Source organism: Phaeoacremonium minimum (genome assembly GCF_000392275.1).
Source record: "Phaeoacremonium minimum UCRPA7 unplaced genomic scaffold PA7_03_scaffold_592, whole genome shotgun sequence".
NCBI classification, from domain to species: Eukaryota; Fungi; Ascomycota; class Sordariomycetes; order Togniniales; family Togniniaceae; genus Phaeoacremonium; species Phaeoacremonium minimum.
In genome coordinates this window covers 226,818-245,645 of record NW_006921494.1, presented here as the reverse complement: position 1 = coordinate 245,645, position 18,828 = coordinate 226,818, and the positions used below count along the sequence as shown (strand labels likewise).

General features: G+C 50.9%; 4 protein-coding genes across 4 annotated transcripts; 1 reads left to right on the top strand and 3 right to left on the bottom strand.

Moving 5' to 3' along the window:
* Positions 1–1,532: 1,532 nt before the first annotated feature.
* UCRPA7_8388 (hypothetical protein) lies at positions 1,533–1,930 on the bottom strand (the record flags this gene model as incomplete). Its single annotated transcript, XM_007920902.1, has 2 exons — positions 1,533–1,693; positions 1,774–1,930. 2 exons carry the CDS (start codon positions 1,928–1,930, stop codon positions 1,533–1,535), a joined length of 318 nt encoding a protein of 105 aa, XP_007919093.1.
* Positions 1,931–4,713: 2,783 nt separating this feature from the next.
* On the bottom strand, positions 4,714–5,877 carry UCRPA7_8387 (putative ubiquitin carboxyl-terminal hydrolase 2 protein; the record flags this gene model as incomplete). The annotated part of the gene is made up of 3 exons (XM_007920901.1): positions 4,714–5,655; positions 5,780–5,799; positions 5,856–5,877. The coding sequence occupies 3 exons, from the start codon at positions 5,875–5,877 to the stop codon at positions 4,714–4,716; spliced, it is 984 nt and encodes a 327-aa protein (XP_007919092.1).
* An 899-nt stretch (positions 5,878–6,776) lies between these two features.
* Positions 6,777–9,060, bottom strand: UCRPA7_8386 (putative inner membrane protein yieg protein; the record flags this gene model as incomplete). Its single annotated transcript, XM_007920900.1, has 9 exons — positions 6,777–7,101; positions 7,158–7,282; positions 7,334–7,817; positions 7,869–7,978; positions 8,034–8,382; positions 8,436–8,529; positions 8,587–8,692; positions 8,748–8,837; positions 8,947–9,060. 9 exons carry the CDS (start codon positions 9,058–9,060, stop codon positions 6,777–6,779), a joined length of 1,797 nt encoding a protein of 598 aa, XP_007919091.1.
* Positions 9,061–15,768: 6,708 nt separating this feature from the next.
* On the top strand, positions 15,769–16,236 carry UCRPA7_8385 (hypothetical protein; the record flags this gene model as incomplete). The annotated part of the gene is made up of 1 exon (XM_007920899.1): positions 15,769–16,236. The coding sequence occupies one exon, from the start codon at positions 15,769–15,771 to the stop codon at positions 16,234–16,236; it is 468 nt and encodes a 155-aa protein (XP_007919090.1).
* Positions 16,237–18,828: the final 2,592 nt, after the last annotated feature.

Genomic DNA, 18,828 nt, shown 5'->3' with positions numbered 1-18,828 from the left:
TGACAGTAGTAATATTGGATCTTCCCCGATTATCCCCTCATACTAGTCCCAGACCATGCAGCGGAACGGTGACCATCACACCGGTCCTCGCCCCGTCTGGTCGTTGACGAGTGCAAGCCCTTCAAAAAACCAACTCGAGGTGTATCTCCGTGATTGTGTTACGGTGTGCCTGCAAGGTGTGTGCTTGTCCCACCCAAGCAAGGCACCCGTCTAGACGCCCCAGGCCAAGAAAGGTCGTTGGTCGTACCGTTACCTTGGGACAACTTTGCCGCGGTCAAGCCTTGAGCTACCTAAATTTGACCTTGCTCGGTTTAGGAATAGAACAAACTAAGGCAGTCAACTCCACACCGTACCGATCGTTTGGAATTTCAAAGTCCCGATCTAAGCTCAAGCAGGCAAGACAGGGCAAAGCGGTGAGTAACGGGGGGTGGGCTGGGGGCCGACGAGGCTGCGGAAATTCCACTTCCCCAGATCGGAACAGGCTCCCACCGCCCATACTAGGCCGCCTTATCCAGTCATGATTAAGATCTTCTCTGTGCCCGCCGTGTATAGAGCCGTAGACCGAGAATTGGAAAAGAAGGCAGCCATATCAGGATTAGATAGATAAGTAGGCAATCCAGCTGATAGAGATGAGGCTTACACCGCCCCTTCACCGCTCTCCTATCTAGGATATTCCCTCCTATACCTCGTCGGAAAGGAGCAGTCATAACCGCCTCCGTAGCCTTGCCTGACCAGGCGGTCAACGTCTTGTGAAAAATTTGTCAGACTCTTGTCCCAATTACTACTTTGTTTGTAAACATGTCACGTTCTGCTGTGATACATCTCACCCGAGCAACACAACACCATCGCAAAAAAGGGGCAAACATAACAATAACAAGTTGAGATGAATAAAAAAAAAGCCAAAAAGGTAACTCGGCTCGGAACTGAACCTTCACCTACTGGACATTATCGACGGCCCTGCTGTCTGCGATTCCGCCAGAAGTCATCCGGGGCTGCAACTACGCCAGCTCGCCTAGTCCATTGACAGTTTCGAGTCTTTTGTCCTTTATATGGCTTTTGCTAGAGGTCGTAAGTATAGCGTGGGCATAAAAAATACGACGTGACATTGCTGGGCTCATTTGGCATCCGAGCAGCAAACATAGACATCCCAGGGAGTCATGAGGAGCAAGTGGCTGTCAGTTATATAGCCATCACCTATGATTCATCAGAAACTCATCTTCATGACATGTTTCGGCGATGCTACACCTGCTTCCATCAATTAGGTAGGGTAGCTAATAGAATCATTAATTTTATTCCCTAGTGTGCTTGGTTCAAGATGATCAAATGCTCGTGAGACGTGTGCGAACAAATTATTTATTATCTATGAAGCCGCTTACAAGTGCCTCTGTGTATTAAACGAGGCATGTCCAGTAAAGCCATGCCTTCGAGGTTATTACATTAATTCCCTGAAACAAAACGCTGACCACGTGTACTACTAAACGACCGTTCATCGTCCTCAAACAACAGAAGTGATGATTTGCCGGTGCTTCGCTTCAAGCCGCCGGGGCCATGTAGCTAATACCACCAGCACCAGCACCTCCATCTCCATCCGGGCCTCTGTCGCGTCTGCGCTTGAACGACTTGTTGAATTTCATCCGTTCTGTCAGCCTTTTGACCTTGCCCGAGAGAACGGCCTTCTTGCTTTTCTTCTTGTCTTTATCGTCACGTCCAGCAACACATGTGGAACTGCTACCAGCGCTGCTCTCGGCAGTCTGAGCTGTGCCATCAACTGACCTCTAGTTCTCATCTTCAACAGTTCCGTTTTGCTGAGAGACAGAGTCGGGCTGAGCAATAGTCTGTCGTTCGTCTGTGATGTTGGCAGGACCTGAACCTCCTTCATGCTGCTGAGAATTAGACTCTGCGGGCGTGATATCGTGAGGCGCGTCTGCATCGTTGGCAGGACTTGAATCTTCTTCATGAGGTTGAGAGTTAGACTCTACCGGAACGATAATGTGGGACTCAGCGTGGTTGGAGGAAGTGGGAACTTCTTCGTTTTGGTTAGAGCTGGACCTGCGCTCAGCAATAGTCTGTGGTCCATCAACGTTGTCGACAAGAGCGGAGACCTCTACTTGCTGCTGAGGTATAGACGCTGGCTGAGAAACGGCTTGCAGTTCATCGTCACTGTTGGTGGAAGAAGAGACTTCTTCATGTTGCGCAGAGTTGGAATCTGGTTGAGCACCATTGTGAGGCGCATCAGTGTTGTTGGCAGAAGAGGAACTCGGGTCGCCTGTATTGATTCCAATGTATTCATCCAACCCTATGTAGAGAATAGCAGGATCGATATCGGGAAATCGCTCATAGCCACTGTCGTCGTCATCGTTGTCATCGTCGTTCGTTCGGATAGCAAGGTGTGGTGGATAGGGGGTAGGGGGCCGGTCGTCCGCAGATGAATTCGAGGAGCTCGAGGAATTGGCTGAGCTGGCTGAGTTATGCTGCCCGCGCATGGTATCGACTGCGAGTTCTACTATTCTGAATCCGCCGATTCCGTAGTGTCGATCGAATCGATTGCGGTGGTTGCGGTCCGCTCGGACTGTCTCGATAGCTGGAGGTGCTGATCGGGGTCTAAAGTTTCGTTGATTCTCAGAAGCAGTTGGCATGTACAAGCCACGTTCAAACCCAGTCCAGCTTGGAGAGGAGTTCTCATCAGATGATCTTTCACCTTCATTTTCGTCTGAATCCTGTTCAGACTCATCTTCGCCATCTTGGGGTTCATTGGCATCTTCGTCTCCTTCTCCACCATGACCGTGGTCAGACGCTTCGTTGTAATCATCTTCAGAACCGTCTCCACGACCAGGACCATCGACCCAATCAAGATCGCCTGCATCACTGCCATTGCCATTGACACCTGGTGAATTCTTCAACGCGGGCAAAACTGGCTGTCTGTCAAGGGTGTATGGATCATTTCCGGGGACTCTGTTCTGGCTCTCTCTGGCAGCTTGCTCAACTAGACAAAGCAGATCTCTGGCGAGTTCTCGATTTCTTCTGGCCTTCGGTTCATGAACAGCACATTTGTCCGCGGAATCGGTGACCTCAATTTGTGGCTTCTTCGTAGCCGTGTGTGGTGTTTCATCGAGTCCAGACCTGCACTCATGAGATGAAACGGTCGAGAGAGCGTCAGCCGACTGAGACTTCTTTCTTCGGCCAAGATAGGGGCAAGAGAGTCCAGCCAACTGGTCCGAATCTGTCTCTCTTGAGACACGGAGCGGATTGTGATGTTTTCGTCCAGGCCATTTGCAAAGATTCTTGATTCGATGGATCTCTCGTGAATGAGCATCTTGTAGTTCAAGCTGCTGTCTGGACCACAGCGAGTAGGGATCATCGACCGAGTCTCGGAGTGGGTTCAACAAGGGATTAGCCGGGGAATCGATGCGAAGGAGATTGACATCAGGATTGTTATTGGGATTATTGTCACGGCTCGAAGCACCTCTACGACTTCCGCGGCCACGGCCACGCAGACGGAAGCCTGTGCGTGCTGTATTGCCTCTGCGAGGAACGCGAATGGCCCTGGTCCGGGGTCCGGGGTGAGCGTGTGACTGTGACTGGGGACTTCGCTGATTGGCGTTCAAAGCCTGGGCTTCAGCCATGGTACGCTGATGCATCTCATCCCTTTGAGCACGGATGACAGAACCTGGGTATAGACCTGCGACCCCTGTGCCGCTCGCGATTGACTGAGCTGCAACTCCGGCCCAGTATTGTCGATGAGGGTGATGGCGGTCCTCGTAGTCGAAGAGAGCCACATCCTCTGCACGCCAAGGATCTGGGGCTCTTTGGGAAGCCTCTTGAACTCCTACAGGTTTATTGCTCGTGCTCTCTGCGGCTTGAGATATTCGAGCTGTGTCTTGATGGTGATGATTGGGAAGGAGGTTATAAGCATTGTGATTCTGAGCGTTCACTTGGGCAACGGTGCTATCAGCAGTGTGATTCGCCCCAAAATCACGAAGCTCAGTCCCATCGGCGCCGTGACGAGAAGGCTTGTCCATATTGGATGATATTGGACGGGAATGTTTGAGGAGTATGGATTCAGTCGCGACTATTCGGATACGCTTGACGCAGTCAAGATCACCTTCCAGTGCGCGGCCTACTGCTCCGAAATCGAGGCAGTGAGAGTAATGGGATGATCTCGATAGATATCGGGGATGATAACGAATGGTGATTCCAAGAAACTGGATAGGATGATGATCGTAAGTGAACGAGTGTCAAAACGAGGGAAGGCCGTTTTTGTTTGTTGTGTGAAGGAAGAAGAGATTGAGGGCAAGTGAGGTGAGTGAGACCAAAGGCAAGCTTTCAATACCTTGTAGGCTCTTTCATTCCCGTGCTAGGGCGGTACTTGCCTTGGTTGCTGATGAAGTTCGATTTCGGGGTTGTTGAGTCTCATGAAGTAGGTGCGCATCACTCGACGACTTACACCGAATGATGTCGACTGGGCAAGTACTACCCTCAGGGGTTTAATCAAATTGACCAGCCCACATCGTCTAATCGAGCACAATGGTTTTAATGCTTCTCCACTTCAAAAACATCAAGGCCGTTTGTAAGGAGCCCGTAGAAAAGTGCGTATTTATGTCTTTAGTTCGTTATTGACCCCAGCGAGATTGAGTCTATCGTAACATGCAAGCATCGCAACTCATGCAAATCTCTGGGACCAGTCGGTGCCATGGCCAGAATGCAGCGACCCAGCTAAACCTCCATTTCGATATCATCGCCGCCGCCCCCTTTCTTCTTCTCCTCTATCCTCTTCTTCATCTTGGCCGTGGCACCATCGACCCATTGCTTATACGCACCCTCGCCATCCTTCAACTTTGTTGCCACGACACCCTTCAGCACCTCGCCCGCAAAGCCGACGAAGTTATGCCTTCTGAGTGCGTTCTCGAACCGCCAGTCCTTCCGCTTCTTCTCCTCTCGGGCCAGCAGCTCAAAGTCTCCAATCTCCCTCGCCCGAATGCGCAAATCACGAATCATCGCCAGGAGGTTGAACCGGATCTCCGTCGCCTCGTATCTGGCAATGCGCCGCTGTAGCACATCCATCACTTTCAGCGGGAAGTCTTCCTGGGTGCAGGAGCCGTGACTGATCGGCGCCGGCTGCAGTCCGTCCAGCTCATACAGAGTCCCATTTACCGGCGTGTATGCCACAAAGTGGAACGCATCTTCCGTCTCCCCACTCGTCCGCTGCGTCTCGTCCACGAACGGACTGCTCTTGGCGAAGCTGTTATGCACATCCCGGATCAGCTCCGAATTGCTGAGTGCCTCGCCGCGGAACTCAGGCGGTAGCGCCATTGTGAATTCGCGGAAGTCACTGAGCGAGTCTCCCATCTCCACGAAGCCCGCATCTCCAGCCCCGGGATCATTCTTGTTCAGAACCACAGAGAGCAGCGCCTGGGTTCCGCAGGCATTCTGAATCGTCTGAGCGGCAAAGAATATGTTCTCGGCTGCGTCATGGTCAAAGGTACCGTCGAGCGGCTTGTCGGTCGCTGTATAGGGAGCATTCGTCGGATATTTAAAGAGGAAAATCACGCCATAGACGGGATGCAGCTGCGCGAGAGCGTCTGCATCCAGGCTTAGTAGCTCTTCGAACTGCACATCTTTGACGCCTAGGTTGTCGAGGAGGTAGGTAAAGACGCCCTGAATAGCCACATGTTAGTCTAATCGTATCTTCAGAGCAAAAATTTGTCGAGCTGGAGCGGTTATGCGCGCATTCGAAGCTCTGAAAGCTCGTGATTATGCAAGCAGCCTGGGTTCTACCTACAGCATCAGACTCAACTACGACTGTTAACAATTGCACACAAATCCATCCCACAGCTGGAGGAGCTGAAGTCACTCACTGGTATTCCATCCTCCACTCATCTTTGCGGCGTGACGGAGCCACCGGTGGAAGTCGCAGGGAACTCTGGCGGATTGCGGTGAGCTGTGTCAAATTGCAGAGCTCCAGATAGCTTGTTGTTCTTTCCCTCTAGTCTGTGAGGGTAGGTGAGGAAAACTGCGGTGAGACTCGTTGGTCACTCGGAGCACTCGAATGCCTATGATTCTATGAAAAGCTCGTCTTCGGCCATACAAGAGGTACTCTTGCTCAAGGTAGGTTTGGAATGACGAGGGAAGAGCTTCGTCTTGCGACTTCTGGGACAACACCCTTACTGTTGCCCCACCATTACGTTGAGCTGCTGTGCCTAGACCCGACCAAAGCTACCTACCAAAATATCCCTAGCGGCCCATCAATTTTCCGCTATGCCACCTTGGGCACCTATAGCTTGGAGCTGGCCGTTTATGCTGATCCAAAACCCAAGGATATTTCCAGCACCTTTGTGGTGTTCATCCCGTCACGATCACAAAAATGTATCAGATACAATTGCGACAAGATTTTGTTCTTGAGTTCTATGATCATATTGCAGAGATAATGATCTAATGTCAAATACTAATACACGTAGAGGCCATTACAAGGTATCTAGAGTCTGGAGACTGATAGAAAGGCTTTCCTTTCTTGGGATTATGGACAATGGAGGGGTGCGAGACCATTAAGAAGATCTGGCATGTGTCCATCTAGAGACTTTTCGATCATGCAAGTAGATCTCAAGCCTGTCATACCAAACTTCTGAAGCCACCTGTAAGCTATCAACAACAGGATGAAAGTTCGTCATTGTGCCGGTTAAAGAAATCCAACTTCAATCGTCAAGTAGTTGCTGACAGCTGTTCCAGGCTGCGCAAATCACACAGGCAAGTTGCCTGTATTGGAAATGATTATTATTTCATCAATCGCGGCGGAGGACACAACGCTCCGGCGACGCAATCCTCTCCAGACATTTCTCATCCGATGTGGTGGTGGATCCAAGCTGGGAGTTGCGAGTACTCTCGTTCTCATGCAGCACGAAATCTTGGTCATTCATGTCACCACGCTCGTCCTCCCAGAATCGGGAGCTGTTTCTGGTGAAAATCCGAATGAGCCAGGGTTTCTCACCAACAGGTTTCCAAGTCCAGTACTCCTTGAGCTCATAATCGCGTGGCTCAATGGCTCCTCTGGAGCATTTGATGACGACCCAGATCATAGTGTTGAGAGCAGTGTAGACGAAGAGGCCGCTTGAAGGATGTCAGCTTGCTGAGAAAGAAAATGTTTACGGTGACGTGAAACTTACGCAATCAGGCCGTATGCGACGCTGTAGCTGAACGGAATGAAGGCAATGGTGACGAAGGAAGGAATAGCATCACCAACATAGTGCCAATTCACAGAAACGACTTGTCGGATCATCAAGCAGCCGACCTTTTGGAGTCAGTAAAAGAAAGCAGCTCAATGTTGCGGCAAGAAACTTACAAGAATCAGTGTGCAGCCGGTTGCCCAAGGCGGAATAGAGGCAAAGATAGGAGCGAAGAAGATCGAGACCAGGAAGCAGAACCCACAGACAATAGCAGTGAGTCCAGTCCGTCCTCCCTCTGCAATTCCGGCACCGCTTTCAATAAAAGCTGTGACCGGAGAACATCCAAAGAGTGAGCCGATGGTAATGCAGAAGGCATCGGTGCAATAGGCCACCGTCGAACGTGGGAAGTCGCCGTCCCTCGCTCGAGTTTTGTTGCAAAAGCGAGCCATAGAGTACAATGTCGCGGTACAGTCAATGATATCAACGTATAGGAAAGTGAAGAGCGCAAGGGCAAATTTGCCGCCATATTCACCTAGCAAGTTCCACTGCTGAACCGCAAGGGTTTGTCGTATAGGGTGGAAAGCGACGACCTGTTTGAAGAAATCAAACCTCTCTTGTCCCTCTTCGGTATCTGGGAAATATGTGAATGGAGTACCGCGCCTAAGCATTGCTTAGCTAGCTTTTCTAACTACACGAAGAGAAATAACTTACGGCCATGAGAGGATAGAGGTAATAAGAATGCCGATGATGATCGCAGACTTGACGCGGAAAGCCATCAAAAACGCCGTGAGAAGTCCACCAAAGACAATACCAATCCACATCTACATGAAGTCAGTTTAAAGAATAGCCTCATAGCCGAAAATAGGAATCCCATACCCCAGGGTTTGTCATGATACCGCCATCGCAGGTTCCGTTGTGCAAATGATCGCCGGTGCAGCCGCCGATTGCAAGAGGGGTCACCACATTTCCGGTCACGATACCGATTCCCGAGCTGTATGACATTCCAATCAAGGTGAGGAACATGCCGATTCCCACGCCGCTTGCTGTCTTGAGAGTGCCAGGAATTATCTTGACAAGCCAATGACGCATGCCGGTGATGGCTAGGAAGATGAAGATGAAGCCTTCAACAAACACAGCCGTGAGGGCGAGACGGTACGGAACAGAGCCAGAGCCACGGACACCAACGACTTGGTAAGTGAAGTAGGCATTGAGGCCCATGCCGGGACTGCTCTTCTGTCAGCAATGGGTGGCAATCTAAACTGAGAGGGAGGACCATACGCTAGAGCAACAGGGAGATTTGTCAGGAATCCGAAGAGAATGCTCGCGAAACCAGACAGAGCAGCAGTGGCAGTGATCAGGTCACGTTTGAGTTCTAAAAATTGGTCAGTCTTTCAACAAATGGGCCTACTCATGCTCCTTGGACACTGACCAGTTTGGCACTTCAAGAACTCGGCTTCGTTGGAGCACTGAGGTTCCGCGCTCAGATTAAGGTCCTTGCATTCGCAAGTGCCACCACTATCAGCCAGGATGGTAGCCTGTGACATTTTAGCAAAGATATCTGGATATCTAGTACACATGCGGCTGACTTACATTGACTGCGACGATATATGCCATCGTAGCAAAAGTCGTCAAACCTGCGCGGATCTCAGTGGAGAAGTTGGCATCCTCGATCTGCTTCGGCTATACGTCGCATGTGATGTTAGCGATCAACGTCGTGAGCTAGACCGATGACCCTTTTGAGGGGAGGGGGAGCTGTCATCTAAGAGGGGGGAGTAAATGGACAACATACGTGACCAGATCCGTTCAGCCGGAAAACTCGACCAAAGGTAGAGCTGTTGATTCTGTCGTCGATGGATCTGATGCCATCCATGAGACGATCCATTGGCTTGTTGAGGAAGCCCATCTTGCTTTGACGATATTGTTAGTTGCTGGGCTGGGCAAGATTGTGGGATTGGAAAGGTCGTGGAGGTGAAGGTGAATCAGGGAATGACGACAGAAAAAAAGGTAGGGTGGGAAGGTGAGCAAGAGAAGAAAGGCGTGATAGATAAGTTAGAGAGTCCACAACAGCAAGCGATGGCTTCAGACTGTTGTTATCTAGGAGAAAGTGACGCAGAGGTGCGTGTGTTGCTAGGGGAAGGTGGGAGAAGAAGAAAGGAAGAAATGGTATGGGGAAAGAACGAAAGTGTGGATGTGTAGCGTAGCCGTTGGATCAGTAAGAACGGCAGGAGGTGGGTAGTACCTTGCTCATGTGGCCAGCTGCTTGATGCAAGCTGCAATGTCAGGTACCAGGTGTGCTGCTGTGAGCCAAGCTGTGAGAGTAAAGAGCAGCAGGTGACAGAAGATCTCCAGATCAGCCAAGCAGGATGATATGTCGAAAGTGATTATTGGACGTAAGAAGCCTGATGTTGGCCCGGGTCCTTTGCAAGTTGCTTGCTTGCCTAATTGGATCTACTTTGTGTTGACAAAGAACCCTTGGGTCAACAAGAGGAAAATGCTAAGTGAACCAAATGTGAGATAAGAAAGAACGAATGGTCCTCCCCAATCTGCTTGGTTCAAAGTGTGTTGATTGTCAGTTGGGGTCCGGAAACAAATCTCTGATTCCTGACTTTGTGGCAAGTTGATTCTCCTCTCTATTTGAGATGACTGGGGAAAGGACCAAGGCACGGAACCTTGTGAGAGATGACGGGAGCTTAGACACCTTTAGGTTTATATGACATGGGTGAAGCTGGTTAGTTGAATGAATCAGACACAATTCCATATGCAGGGGAACAAGGTGGTTGAAGCACAGATGGAAGCTGGAGATGGGGCAAATTGCCTTGCATAATGTGAAGGCAGTCTTCGGTGTTGGCGGGTTGGGCCACACGCTGCAACTCCGACACAAAATCACATATACACAGATATCCTGTATGATGCACAGCAACTGCCAGGTACGTTTGATGAAATTTTCTCTCTGCATTAGCATGGTCCTCGATCCGAAGGTTTGGATCAACCCGTGTCGAGACCAGCCCCTCTCAATCTAGATGTGGGTGGAAAACGCCCTCGGTCCAAGCCGAGAATTGCTTCTTCCTACACACCGACCTCTGTGTGGTTCGAACTAGCTTCCGCTCTCCTGCCTATGTGCAGTAATGATACGCATAAAAAAGCAATAGGCCTTGTGTGCCAATCATCATAACGTTGTCGAGTAATGAACTTGAGAACGGTGACCCTGCTCTGGGTTAAACAAATCAGTCAATCTGGCAGTAATCTTTGGATGGCGATACCACCAGCAGGACTTTAGATTGGGTCAGCGGCACCGTCAGCCTCTACCAACCGCAACCTTCATTCGGCATTGTCATCGTGACACACCCAATCGATATGTTCACAGGGTAGTGACACCACCTATGCTCAATAGGCATTCTGTGACATTATTCTATTTATGTACCTAATATCACTGGTCAGGTAATAAGAAGTCGCCGGCTGCACTACGTTGAATCTCTACACGCCCTCTCACGACGTCCGAGTTCGCGTTGCGCGGAGCGACGATCCTGCCCCTTTCGCTCCCCTTTATTCTGTCGCGATACCAAACTTCGACTGTTCAACGGTGTGCATTACTTTATTATGCGATTGCCCTTCTATGTTTACGAACCCCCTAACAGCATTCATAAGCGAGACAGATGTCACTAATTAGGAGTTGGACCTATAAGGCCGCCGGCTGGATGCAGGACGCGCATCACTTTTCTCACAAAAATCATAATCGGGAGGAAATAGTTGCCGGTGTGTCCTGGGTCTCTCAACATCGCTTTTTGCATTTCACGTATCGAAATTGTCCATGCATCAATTCCTAGACTAAGTCTGTGAGATCTATGACAGAGGACCTGCGGAGAGTATATTCGGCGGAGGTATGAGACAATTGGTGACAGGTCGTACTGTCTGATTCGGTCGTTTTTGAGACATTCAAGGTTTGCACCAGACTAACAACACTGCACGCGTTTCGTAGAGACAACCAACTCTTCAGATACCCGAAATTAGACCTTCAAGGGGCTCAATCCACGAGATAGCATACCGTTCGGTCTCATGGTATCTCGTGTGATAATTCAAAAGAGCTATTTCCCGCAGTGGAGGGTGCTATGTGATGTGAGTTAGGCTCGTCGCGGGGGTGCTAATGTTTCATGCGCCATCCACGCAGAGGAGGTTTCTCCGCGCAGGGCAGATCATTGCCGCGTGGAAGGAAAGCAATGTTTCAAAGCACTGGAACATTCAAACGCTTCCATGTACTTTTCACAGTAACAGCGAAGACGACAGAGAACTTCCCTGGGCTGCCTTATTTTGATGATTCGATTCGAGACGCCGTCCTTATCATAGTGGGAACTCATCACGTTCGTACGCCCGTAAAATGAGGTCTTCTCGGGCTTGCTTGGGTAGCAGGTGTCAATCCAACCCCCGCTCGATGACCTGAATTGGTGGAAGATCGGAACCAGGATACCTCGCCCTCCTGTCCAATAGCATCGAGGCGGCTGTCCTATTCCAGCCGCTCGAGACACTAAAAGGCGTAAAGCTAGACCGCGTATGGGCTAGATTGGACCTTAGTATGAACGCCCCGGATCCGCACCTGTAGCGGCGACCCTCAAACTAACATTAGCTGAGCTTTGCTTTTCAGGTCGGAGCTGCAGGGAAATGTGAATTCTGACCTCATGTCTTGCTGTGTTCTGAGAAGTTCTGGCCGCCAGCCTCTTGCGCCTCTTTCCCACGGTCGCGCACTCCCCCGAGCGTTGAATTGGGATTCGATATCTAGGCAGGGAATTCTGAAGTTGGCCGACTTCCGTGACGCACTAGCCTTACTCCTTGCTCATGGTCCGGTCCAATAAACACTCCGTCGGATGTATGATGTTGCTGGTAAAGTAATGTATTCGAGGCTTATAGTACCATTTCCCATGAGCAAAGACAACAGATTTCGCCAATGGATTTACCTATCCCTTGGTAGTAAGACTTGCGCTCCTCGTGTCCTTTGCTGGAGTGTTATCCGGTCCCCTGGTAGGAGCCACGGTTAGGAGGCGGGCTGCAGCTGAGGTTGGTCCAATGCGTGAAGCAAACAATTGCATTTGCCAAGGCTGGTCCCTGACTCGAGGACCCTTTTGTTCATTTCAGCCACTCTCCCACGAGCTGCATCGGGACGAGCTGTTCTGTGTTTGTTTTGCAAGACCGCTTGGATAGGATCAAGGCCCAAGGCCCCAGACGGGACGACCAGACACCACATGGCACCTCGATAGCGGCATGCAATCGTTCGATGTCTGGCAGGAAAAGACTAATTGCCATGTGCTGCTAGTCAGAGCACGGCACGAGCACCTTGTTGAGGCTGGGTTAGCAGCGTGCTAGCATCAATCTCCGACGCCCAATTGCCGGGTTTGGGATGGAATGGCTGGCTCTCCTGCTGCATATGCAAGGCGAAACAACACGGGGCTTCCGGCGTATCTAGAGAAAAGCAAAGACCGTGCATGGCTTATCACCGCCAGACACGGGGATTATCATTGCGTAGTCCAGATCTCACGGCACTGCATCTGACAGATTCTCCGTGCCCGCCAGGGGAGAGAGCCAGACAGATCCTGCGTAGTTCTTCTGTTGTGACACTGAAAAGACTGACCCTGCCCATCAGGTCGTTCCCGTACAACCTGACCCAGAAAGATGAGCCTTCGGCCGTGATGGCACGGACCCAATGTCTATAGCAGTCGTACCTTCCCTCCCAGGCTGCCGATACATCCACATATCGTTTCTCGTCAACCTCCAGCTTTTCTGATAGCTCTACCTAGGTAACCCGCCTACATGGAGGCCTAGCAACATAACGGTAAGTGGAGGGCATAACATGTCTGACTTCATTCATCTATCACAAATCAGAATTGCTGAAAAAGTTGCCTTACACATAGAATGGATGACAGCCAACGGTGACTTGAGGAATTCCGATGCTTGGACGTTGCAGCTGGATCAGATGAATGACGACAGCTAGCGTCCACCAGTGTTGTTCTGTTTGAGGGATCAGTCAACACTCGCCCCAGTTCCCTGGAAGCGAAGATCCGAGTACATACCTACATACCCACCTACCTCCTTCCATCCTATCGACCTCCCTACAAGATCTCGACCTCCACAGTGGCGTGTAATGCTTTACTTTGCATCGCGTCCCATCTTCCCATCTACTTACCTCCCATACATGCCCTCGCTACCTTTGAGGAGCGCACCTTCACGACTTACTTGGAAGTGACGTCGTTTCCCAAACCCAGAAGGAACCCGCGCGCGCACACTCTCACCCAATTTATTTCTTTTCAGCTACCGGATTTGCCAAACCACACCAAACCTGTCCGGCTTCATCTTTCTCAGCTAGCCCTCATTCTTCTTGGACGTCCTCACCCTGATTGAACATCGCAGCCAGGCAAACCTCACTGCAGATGTGCTTTATTCTAAGACAAGAGGCGCAGCTCTGAATTGATTTCACCTACATTGTCAAAGCTCACATTGCGTATCTATCGACGAAAACATCTTCCTCGCCCCCATCTTTCTACCCTCACGCACACACCTCCAACCACCCCACTGATCTCATCTTCTAAGCACTCTTCGAATATTTGCACGTCATTTTTGGAGAAAGCCAATTTGTGATCTCCTCTGGCAGGAGCGACCACAGCAAAGGTCTCGGCCCAGATCACATTGTCTCGTGTTTTCAATACCGCCTCATATCCTTCCTGTCGCGGTGGCGTGCAGTGGCGTGCAGTGTTCCTGATCACTTCCCCACTGCAATCACTATTGGCAACTTGAAGCTTGGACTACCATTGAGGTCACACAAGTCAACTTGATCCTCTTTATGCCTCTAAGCAAGGTCTCAAGGATTATTGTCTAATTCCTTTTATCTTGCTCAACATACCTTGAAAGGCATCCTCTGGATGTATACATCATCAACATTGCACTGTCATCAAGGTCATTCCTCAAGACGAATTGCAAATAAATCTAGAGGACTAAGTCACGATGTTTGATGTCATCTGGACGGACCACAATCGCGAGAATGTCGGCCAGCGAAGAGCTCGCAAGGGTATTGAGAAGGAGAAAGCTGAGAAGAAGAAGCGGGATGATGAACGCTCTCAGAGCGGGCGGACATCTGTCTCGACACGTAGTTCAGCATCTTCAGCAGACAAAGCATTTGGCATCTTTGGCGGCAAAGGCTCTAAGAAGAGCTTAACACCATCTACTGCTACAAAGCTGAGCCAGCTTCGCACTCCGAGTGTAGAGACACAGACGAGGAAGAACTCCCTCCGGACAACCCAGCCATCATCCACCACCCACAGCAGCAGACTTGCTCCAGTACAACCCACAGAAGGAAATTACGCTCCAGAACGTGTTGTTGAGTCGGGTGGCACCTCTCCAGCTGACCGGTCTTCGAGAGGTGCGTATTCTCACATGCCCATGCCTTCTTTTCTGTACATCTCACTCATCTCTAGGCTTCATAGATTCTATCTTCTCCAAATGGACTGACCGTTCCGGCGGCACAATCGGCTCTCCCTCCGTTTCCGGCGCCTCCTTTGCAGACTCAGGTTACGGTAAATCTTACCTCCAGGATCTAGGAGGAGGCTCCTACGTCACGAAAATTACCGAGTACACGTACGAAAAGCAAACATCCAAGACTAATGCGAATCACTTTTTGTCGGGCATCACGATAACCGCGGACCCTAACCACGAACTGCCTGTGACACCGATCCTCCAAAGATCTCAGTCAGTATCACTGCCATTTCATTTTGCCCATATGCCCTACTAACTACGGTCCTTAGATCACCACCTCTCACACCTCAGCTCGACAGGTCTGCTCCCCCAGTATCTCCCGGAGGCAAAGTTGACCCTTCCACACTTCCATCTCCAAAAGGTCGCGCTGAGAGAGCCGTCATGCCTCTGCCGCCTCTACCGCCGTGGGTGTCGAAGTTCGCTCGGACGCAAAGAAGGCCAGACCAATGGAAGGCACCGGAAGCCTGGGAAACCTACACTGCAGGTGCTTCGGACTCATCGACTTCGACCATCGGGGAGGAAAATGTGATGATGATACCAAATGAGAATGATGAGGAAAACGCCATGGCGCTAGACCTGACAACGATGCAGCGCGAGATTAAGAAAATGGCCACTGCATCTCCCGCCATCATTTACCTCCGTCTCACGGAGACCGGTAGCAACATTCACGATCCGGAAATGCTCGAGGAAATGGCGAGGGAGAAGCAGCGATGGATGCTTGCAGCTATTCACCAATTGGATGTGATTACCCCTGACGACGAAGCGAAGGCCATCTTAGCAAGGAGGATTCAGCCCACGGTGACCAAAGTATTGGCCCTCTTCGAGACTCAAGGTCAGCGGCTGCCCCTTGTTCTATCTACATACTTTCATACTGACCGTGTGTGATTCAGCAACTGCCTCGTATCTAGCGTCACTCCGGAACTATGCGCCAGTATATCATCTCTCGCCTGAGCCTCTGTCGCATACGATCTATCCTAACGTACATCCAATGCTCTTTCCCACCGTGTCTCCATCCGCCCTGTCAGTCGCGCCTCAAAGCTTTGCGGAAGTTTACAGTCTGTCACTACCTTCTCTGGTTGCGTCGTCCGATATCCCACATATGCTCCGAGCCATTCATCGCTGCCTGGCTCCAGGAGGATCATTGCGTCTCATACTCATCAACCCAGCCCCTGAGGTCAACACGCTTGGTCCCAGGCTGCGCACGTGGCTCGAGAAGCATCTGCTTCTGAACCTGGAGCTAAAATTCCGCTGCATGAATCCAACCAAACTCTTTCCCAACTGGTTGGAGGAAACTCATCTTCGTGCCGAGGGTAGCACCATTGTCAGGCCCAAGTTCCATGCGATCGCTGGTGACCTTCCGAAGGTGGAGGATCTAGAGACACATTTCGACATTACACCTAGACTCTATAGCCAAGTCGGCAGAATGCTGTGGAAGGAGGTCTGGGGTCGTCATGTCGCTACCGACAACTGGTGGTGGGAAGACAAATCCATTGTGCAGGAGTGCAAGGAGCTCGGCACATTCTGGCAGTACCATCTAATTACTGCTGTGCGACAGGAATCTGAGTGATTAACCAGTTGATCACCAGTTCACCGAACATACAAGCACACGTTCTACATCACGACAAGTACTCTGCCAGGATCGGTTTTCTCGTCGACACTATCAGAATCGATTTTCTAAGACTCACAGCAGACTACAGCCTTCTATCTCCGCGATTTGTCACGAACTGCGGAATCTTTCCATTCAACAACCCTGCGTACATTGAATAATAGGGGCTTTAAAAAGCCTCTTTCCACCAATCTGGGGCGTTAAGGTCTTTCATGTTATAATACCCTCCATCGCAGCTGATATCTCTTTCCCTGACCTTGGCTGGGATTCTTGCTACCAGATTGCTGCTTGTTTCGAAGTTTGTACAGATATTCAGGGCTTTGCTGAAGGATTGGGAATTGCGTTAGCTTCTCCGGATTGTCACAATAGAGGAGCAAGGAGACGACGGCGATCGCGAAAGTTCGCAGACAACGATGACAGGCGTGATGCAAACTCGACTTGCTCGATCTTTTGAGGGAGTTGGATCAGGGGCGCAGGTTATGAAGTGACGTGATGAGATGGCCACCGGATCTTCTATGAAGTTCATAGCCTTTTCCGTCCTTCTCTTTCTGTGATAGTACTTTGTAGATAAAGGTCGATATCCGCAATTCAAAAGCAGATAGCTTAACTTCCTTGGCGCAACTTATGACAGTGACAGTTTGTGATTGAACAGCATTGGACCTTTAGCAACAGCAAGCCTGGGTCTGCATCCTTACTGTAAGCACCTTGCACGTTGCCTCAGACGACAACGTCAGGAGCATAATTCTCGACGTGAAAGGGCGAGCATTTCAAGCCTATGTACAGTGTGATCCGTCGTCTTACGAGCAAACTCGCTATAACTGCGTTATCTATTTTCAGAATGCAAAGTTTCCCTGTTTCCCTTTGATTGATCGTTCACGCTAGAGAGCATTGTTGTTTCCCGTTTTCTAGGAATCTCTTCCCCCAAACCAGGAATATGAAGTCGACTCCCATGGGGCGAAACAATGCTACGCGTACGGCGAGACCACCTGCCTACCTAGTCAGCACGTGAGTGAGCCCATGGGTCACCGAATGCTTTATGCAAGGAGATTTCCTCGGCGAGATAGGCGGGAGGCAGGGAAGGTTGAACCGTCAGCCCAGTCCAGCGAGCAGTTTCTGGCGGGCGTTCCTGTCGTGTCTGGCGCTCTCTGGCCGATCTACCCACCCCTGCGAGCGCTGACGCGCTGGTGGCGTTCTTGTTCACTCAATCATATCTGACACATGGGACGGTCAACGATGCTCATCCTTCGAGCAGGCACAGCGAACGAAGCGCGCTGATCTCCAAGAGGCCCGTGAGTCTTATGGCCATGGTGGTGGCGTCTAGAGGAAAGTTGATGGCGTCGCGATTTGCCTTATCGTCGACTTCTCTGTGTAGTCAGGGCACGAGGCTGACAGGGACCGTAAGAGGCAGCTCGAGAGACGTCAGGAGGAGGCGTTCACGATCAGACACCACAGAGGCGATACGCTGTCTTGTCTCATGCAGATTGGAGCTTGGTCTCGGCGCAGACAGACCAGCCGTCGTCTCAGCAGTGTCTTCTCATTCATCGCCGGCTCTGGTACCTGCTTCCTTGACAGGACGGCAGCTCGCCCGCTACGGTAGGTAGGTGCATCTACACCTCGTGATAGCAGCGGTGAGGGGAACGGGGTCTGGGCTCATGCGCCACTGAGGTGAGGCATGTAGAAGCAAGCTCCGGGCTGCACTTTCATGCGCTTTGACGTTTGATGCTAGCGAGACGACAAGCCCGATAGTTGCCTCTCGACGACAATCGCCGCGCCTCTTGGCCTAGTCTCTTCGACAATGCCCTCTCTTGTTGGCCTCCTGACTTAGGTCAAGCTGTCAAGCGAAGCGAGGGGTCGCCAAAGCCTCTTGGCCCTGGACGGCGCAAGCTGTGCCCCAACTTGGCAGCCACCAGCAGCTGGCTGACCGGGCTCGTGAAGCCAGGTCCAGACGGCACGTAGCGAGGTTTCTCTTCAGCCTCCCAGATATTGTAGGGTTGCAGAGACGAAAGTACACCAAGCGAACCCTGGGCGGGGAAAAGTTCGTGTCGTCCCTCTCCAGGTTCGTCCCTCCCAAAAACCCAGCGGTCTGTGCGCCCATATCGTTCGCCCAGAACTCTCGCGATCGTCAAGGAGAGACAGCCTCGGGGAAGCTTGATGGTGTGACTGGGGACTCTTGGTATGCAGGCCAAGTTGGCCGCCCATTCGATAGCTGGGTATAAGTGAATTCGAGTCAATGCTCAAACCAGCCTTGAGCAACGGAATGTGGGTTTTCCAATCCCAGTTGCTGACCTCCCTCCATTTCACAAGTGAGATGATCCTGACCAGATTTCAGTCACGATGACATTGCACAGTGTTCAAGTTGATATCGACATCACCGGTAGGAACTATAACGTTATCTGCTATCAACGGCTGGCTTTGGCAACAATTCAATATTTGACAGCCCGGGCCAGCCCGCGAACCGCCTCCACAGATGAATCAAACACTAAACTGACTATTGACTTTCGGCCTTTCTCCAGCGCGTCACCGCGAATGAACGGCCATCTCCAAGCCAAGCAG